We start from the raw sequence: 6,685 nt of genomic DNA, 5'->3' as shown, positions 1-6,685 counted from the left end.
GGGTCATGTGCTTCCAGTAGTACGGGCCCATACTACCTTCCACACCCACCCATATTTGTCTCAAGTATCACCACAACGCCCTAATACTATACTCAACATAATGTGCGCTCAACCCTCACTACTAGGGGACATCGCCTATCTCACAACTGATCCCACAGCTCTACACAACTCACACCACCATGGAACTTCCATCAGCCCCTGCAACGCTAGTGTATGCTAGCCGCACATAACGCTGGACCCGATAGATTTTCGAATATCCAATCCTACCCTAAGGCCGAATCAGACATTCTCAGGCTATAAGATCTTGACTATACACAACCGTGATGCATATACTAAACATCTACAGTTATGATGTCAATTCCATCTACAAGAAACCCTAGGCTAATGGGCATCATATAATCAGGCAAGTCTATCATGCGATTCCTGAAGATCCCTAGCCTAGCACTAGCATGCTGTTCTAACATATCAAAATATCAAATAACTGTATGGTATTTTGGGGTTTACTTACAGGCTCCGGCTGATCGTACTCTCTGCATCCTCCATCCTTTACTTTGATGACCATTTTAAAAATTTTACTTTCCGAAAATCTCCTTGATTTGAGACTGGATTCACACGAGTGTTCCTCCAATTCGCTCAAACCAAGGCTCTGATACCAACTTGTAACATCCATAAATTTCATGCCAAATTTAAACTTTTCCAATCATAATTAAAACCCCAAAAGTATTTGTTTACAAATTGTTTTCAAAACATTATTCATCAGAGTGTCCCAAAACAGATCATAAGGATGAGGAGCGGTACGGTCACGCCTTTACCTTGCCACGATCTCCTGAAGCACCTAAAACAAACAACTGAAAACTGTAAGCCCAAGGGCTTAGTGAGCTACCCCCAAAATACCAATACCACACTAAAATACCATGTCCGTAATAATCAATCAATCAATCCATCCATCAACATGCATACTGGGCCATCGGCCTGACTGGACCGCCATACCGGGACTACAGTCCAACTAAATCTATACTGAGCCTTCGGCATGACTGGACCGCCACGTGGGCCTACAGTCTTCCCGGACCGCTCATAGAGTGTGTTGGCCTTCAGCACAAAGCAGGACCGCCTCAACCCCAAGCAACAAGCAAATAACCATGTGCACATAACTAACATATACTGACATATACAACATCAAACATATCTACCTCACTGAGCACCAAACATAGCAATCTCTCATAACTAGAGTACTGACCTAGCAGGTCACAAACATATCAATCCCTACGGATCATAAGAGCAAAACATATTGTCTATCCTGACTCTGATCTAACAGATCATATCCACATGTAGCATATCATAACAATAACAACTAAAGGGTCGACCTTGGTGCCGTAGACCCTATCGATATAGTGAGGACAACTCACCTTGCAGATGCCGACTCGGAAGATAAACTCCAACTCTCGTATTACTTGATACAGGCTCCACCACCTATGATCATAGTACAATATACTCATAAGTCCTTAACCTTATAAGGTACTCCATAACCCACCAGTTAACCCCTGGTCAAAGAAAAAAGTCCTCAGTCAAGGTCAACAGTCCATGTTGACCCCAACTCGCCGAGTACCCTCGGCTACTCGCCGAGTTCCTTGAAGCACATTCCAACTCGCCGAGTCATCGGGGTGACTCGTCGAGTTCCTTCGATTTTCGATCAAACTTTAAGGCCACCCGTCGAGTTCCCTCCTTGCAACTCGACGGATACACACGCATACATATCCTAGGGAAAACTCATCCGACTCGCCGAGCTGTTCATCAACTCGTCGAGTCTTATGGTAATCTTCATCGGACTCGCCGAGTTGTTCATCCAACTCGTCGAGTTCACAGCCATCTTCATGTGACTCGCCGAGTCCATTCAGTCCTTTTTCCATACAGACTCGTTTTGAGCCATGCAGCAGCTCCAAATCACAGATCCAAGCTTCTAGGGCGTGCTTATCACGTAAAGTTGCAAACTTTACGTGCATGCATGGCTATAAAGGCTCTAAATGCCTATTTTAAGTTCTTAATGGAGCTTCATGCTCAAGAGGGACCTCAATCATGACCAACACTGTAACTTTATGTTTCTAGAATCCAAGGAGGGTCCAGATCTGAAGTTACAACCTCAGATCTAGCCCATAGCTCATCTTTCCAACTTAACATCTCACCAAAAACCCTAAAACTCAACCAATAGAAGAGATTCACAAGGAAAAAGGCGATTTGGTTACCTCCAGAAGATGATAACTGAGATAAGTGTTGATTCCCACACTCTACTTGCTCCAATCTCCTTCTCCTCCAAGCCTTCTCCCTCCAAAGATCCTCTTTTCAAGCTTCAAACACACAATGGGCACACACACACACGCGTATTAGGGTTTTAAGGAGCTCTCAAAGACTGCAAAGAGGCCAAAGGAGGCTGAGGCTCCTTTAAATAGAGGTGCAAACCCCGGGATTTAGGGTTTCATCTGCCAGCTCCTACTCGCCGAGTCCCAATATGGACTCGTCGAGTAGGTCACATAACACGCGATCCCACCCCGCTGCTACTCGACGAGTAGGTCAACCAACTCGTCGAGTAGAGCTTCACCCAATAAATCTTATTTAAACAATACCTGAGAATCGGGGCGTTACATATATACAGTTCATTATGTGTACAAGATTGTAGAGTGATCAACCATGCAATGAAGAAAACAAAAACGAAATTCAAGGTGGACGTATTAGAAAACAACCAAACTGAAAATATCCCAATAGAAGCATTTGAGAGTACATCAAGACACCTAGTGCACAAGGGTGCTTATTGTAATTATATTCATGAAACAAGATAAGATCTTAAAACATAAAGCAATTATACGAGTTGCATATCTAAACAAGATAACACAACAATTTCACAAACACATCTCTCAGGCTTCTTTATTTTGACAAGGTTATCACGTCGAACACCATGTATGCAGGCTGCAAATACATGATATTTGTCCGCGTTACTAATAGGGATAAAGAATGACACTAAAAGAGTCGAGGTAATCCTCGTAGTTTCTGCTGAATCCACCAAAGCTACCCTTAGCGACTGGCAGCGAGAAACTAGTCCCCTGGGTTGTGCCATATGGCCCATACTTCTTTTTGTTGGTTAGGAAAGACAATGACGTAATCACAGTGTATCCGCCATATACTCTCACAGTTCCGCTAATCTCGATGAGGTTCTCATCATCAGCAAATGTAAACTGAAGATATACCTAAATAGATGATAAATGATGTAAGATAAAACTAGAATATAAGTGCAATACATGTTTAGGTAAGAGATGTAATGAAAGCTCACTATACCGTATGAGGTGAACCATCATCACCACCATATGTTTCAGAAAGGTGTTTGACATTATCACGATCCTTGTAAGTGAACCTGATTGAATCTACACAGCCTGAGGCGCTGATACAGATCTCGCAAATCCTGCCACTAGGGATGAATGTCCAGGGATTAACTCCACCTTTACCTCCCCATGGTGCAACATGTACGCCATTTCCTTCCTGTATATAGGGCCGAAATAAAATATAACTAAGAAGTGGAGAAATCTTAGCAATCAACAGATGAAGTGTTAGGAAATTATAGGGTTTGTGGTGGAGATCTGGATACCAACTTGGATCGTGATATCACTTTCCGAACTGATATTTCTACCCTATGCCTAGGTTACAAGAAATTCAACATAGGATAATCCAAGTGGACACTTACGATTCTAGGCACAGAAATTGCAAGCCAATATGCTAGAGGATTCTGTAAAAGTATGATGAAAACGAGAGCTTAAGAGCGTATCCATCTTCTGAAAAGAAGAGCCGTTTATATAATAAACGATATTAGGGTTTCATTAGGGTTGGGCCGCTATGGATTCCTTTGGAAACAAGTCAGGGTAATCCGGATTTTAATGAGGATTTAGGGTTACCAAAACTAACGAGTTTCGTTAGTTTTACCATAATCACCCTCAAGAATCTGAATTTCATTCTATGTACCCATAAGTAAAATTCGGAGGGGTATAGGCATAGGCATAGGAGTAGGCATATGCATAGGCATCGACATAGGGATAGGCATAGGCATGGGCGTAGGCATAAGCATAGACATAGGTATACGCATAGGCGTAGGCATAGGAATATGCATAGGCATAGGCATAGGCATAGGCATAGGCATAGTCATAGGCATTTGCATAGGCATAGGCGTAGGCATAAGCTTAGGCATAGGCATAGGCATCGACATAGGCATCGACATCAGCATCGACATCGACATAGGCATAGGCATAGGCATAGGTATAGGCATAGTCATAGCCATAGCCATAGCCATAGCCATAGCCATATGCATAGGCATAGGCATAGGCATCGGAATAGGGGCGCTGCCCCTAGACCCCGCTAGGGCTGCTGCCCCTAGGGCTGTTCACTATTTGGGTAAAACCGAATTGTCCAATTGGACAATTTGGATTGGATTATTTGGTTCGGATATTCGGATTTTTGGATTGGTTTTCAACAAAACCGAATTATTATTTTGGATTTCGGATTGGTTTTGCTTTATAAAATAATAACCGAATAGTCCAAAAAAACCGAATAAACATTTATTATTTATTTATTTATAATATATATCTTTTGTTATTTATTAATTTTGTAATTTATTCTTTAAAATAGGTTCAAAATGTTTCACCCGATAAAAGAAACATTAATACGCATTTTATCTCAAAAGTTTTCTATCTATAAAATATTTAACTATAATATACTTTCTTAGTAGTTGTTTATAAATTTCAAATCACAACTAAATAACTTGTTTTCACTTCTTGTGCAAAATTGGGTGATATTATAATTATATGTCGTTTTTAAATGTTTCGGTTTTTGAAAACTGATTATAAAAACCGATCCAACCGAATTGAAATTGGATCGGATCGGATCGGATTTGAATTTAAGTTGGATTATTCGGATCCATGTTTTGAAAACCGAATTCAATTTGGATTCACTTGATTGGATCGGATCAAATCGATCCATCCAAACGAACACCGCTAGCTGCCCCTTTGGAAACCCCAAACCCACCCCCGACTAGTCGTCGAACCGGCTATTAATTTGATCTTATACATACGTGCACTCCGCACCAACCCGTACACATATTAGAAACCAAATTAAGAAGCCCCTTAGCTCACATGCTAATTCCAGTTACATAAAATGACATGGTGACACTAAAATCACCAACATGAAGTATACCAGGTTAACCATAAACCCAACATTTCCAAATATATATGGTGAAAGAGTATACCATGTTTGATCTGAATGTATTCTCAAAGGAAAAGATGAAAATCGTGGAAAGTAATAAGTTATACATTTAGCCCCATTAAGAGAAGGACTATTTATAGACCGGATCAGGTAGGGTTTTTAAAGTATAATGGATTAAGATAAAATGTCTGGTCTTCCTGTAATGAAAACATAAAAGTTTATAATGATTTACTATGATTTGGTAAATGTAGTTCTTTAGTAAAAGATGTCGGCAGAAGATGTTAGGGTGTAGTAGTTTAAGGATGAATAGTAGTTTCACATGTGTCAATGTACGGTATCAATTTTTAGAGCACATGCTTGTTACTTAGTAATTCAATAAGATGACGACAAATGCTTATGTCATCAGTTTTTCAAAGGATTCCATCACAAACATTTATTCTAACAACCAAGCTTTTGAACACAAGTTTGGAGGTTTTTGAGCACATGTGTGGGATCTTTCTATTTCAATTTTGTACCAATCGTTTTTTCTGCAATTATAGTTTGAGCAGCAAATTGTGTCCCTCTTCTTGTACTAAAAAATCTACAAGTAACTTGATCTTAAACCCACACATTTAATTATTATATCTTGTTGTGTACACAACATTATTTGTGCTGTGTTCGTGTCGGATTTACGGTTTAGGGTTTAGACCTTTAAATATGTTGATAGATTGAAAGAGTAGGAGTTAGAGATATTGAAAATTAAAAGCAAAAATAGGAAAACTAGTAGTTTGGGAGGCATAGTGATGAATATCACAATTAGTTTAGAGGAGGAAAGTCACACTGAAAGGGAAATGGGTGAGTAAGATTGTGGATAATATCATCTTAATGAAAAAGTGAAAAACTAAAAGTAGGTATCGACGGGAACGGCTAATTAGTATATGCTCTTAATTAAAAAATGAAAAACAAAAAGTAAGTATCGACGGGAACGGCTAATTAGTAGCTTCCACATTATAAAACGATCCATCTAAAGGTTTCTTTTACGATTAGTTTGGATTCTAGGCATGTTGAGTTTACCTAAAAGATTAAAAGAAGTTGCCTATATATAAACGTGTCATTTTTGTGTTAGAAAGTTAGGACTTTAACCTTACCCGTTTAATTGTCGTGGCATATCTATCTGTTTAATAAAATAGGTTTAAATCTTTTACCCATACTCATTTATTTTCATGTAGAGTCGATAATTTTCACCCTTAGTTTTTTATAGATTTCTGCTAGAAAAAATGGTTCTAGTCTCTCTTTAGGGTGAGAAATCCAATTATTGTTGCAACGATATGATAGTTTGAAATATTATAGCTTAAATTTTTTTAATAAACTAATAGAAAACGTAGTTATACTCAAAGTTTAGCCTGCTTTTTATTTAGCGGAATTTGTAAGAATGGTCATGTGGTTTATAATTTTTTCTGTTTCAGTCCAA

At 39.2% G+C, this 6,685-nt stretch overlaps 1 protein-coding gene across 1 annotated transcript; it reads right to left on the bottom strand.

Moving 5' to 3' along the window:
- Positions 1-2,987: 2,987 nt before the first annotated feature.
- Positions 2,988-3,993, bottom strand: LOC145139873 (horcolin-like). Its single transcript, XM_079073549.1, has 3 exons — positions 3,964-3,993; positions 3,325-3,525; positions 2,988-3,236 (listed from the first exon to the last, which is right to left on the bottom strand). Exons 1-3 carry the CDS (start codon positions 3,991-3,993, stop codon positions 2,988-2,990), a joined length of 480 nt encoding a protein of 159 aa, XP_078929675.1.
- Positions 3,994-6,685: the final 2,692 nt, after the last annotated feature.

This window comes from Lactuca virosa, chromosome 9 (genome assembly GCF_052849685.1).
Source record: "Lactuca virosa cultivar CGN04683 chromosome 9, Lactuca_virosa_CGN04683_v6, whole genome shotgun sequence".
Lineage (NCBI taxonomy): Eukaryota > Viridiplantae > Streptophyta > Magnoliopsida > Asterales > Asteraceae > Lactuca > Lactuca virosa.
The sequence above is the reverse complement of the archived record's forward strand: the minus strand, read 5'-3'. Positions and strand labels throughout refer to the sequence as shown.

What these genes read in the sequence shown, in the direction of transcription:
- LOC145139873 (XM_079073549.1), bottom strand. Translation starts at nt 3,993, where the DNA reads ATGAAATTCAGATTCTTGAGGGTGATTATG. An exon ending in GATTCTTGAGGGTGATTATG is followed by an intron (nt 3,526 to 3,963) that starts GTAAAACTAACG and finishes CCCTATATACAG; the next exon opens with GAAGGAAATGGCGTACATGT. An exon ending in ATGATGGTTCACCTCATACG is followed by an intron (nt 3,237 to 3,324) that starts GTATAGTGAGCT and finishes TCATCTATTTAG; the next exon opens with GTATATCTTCAGTTTACATT.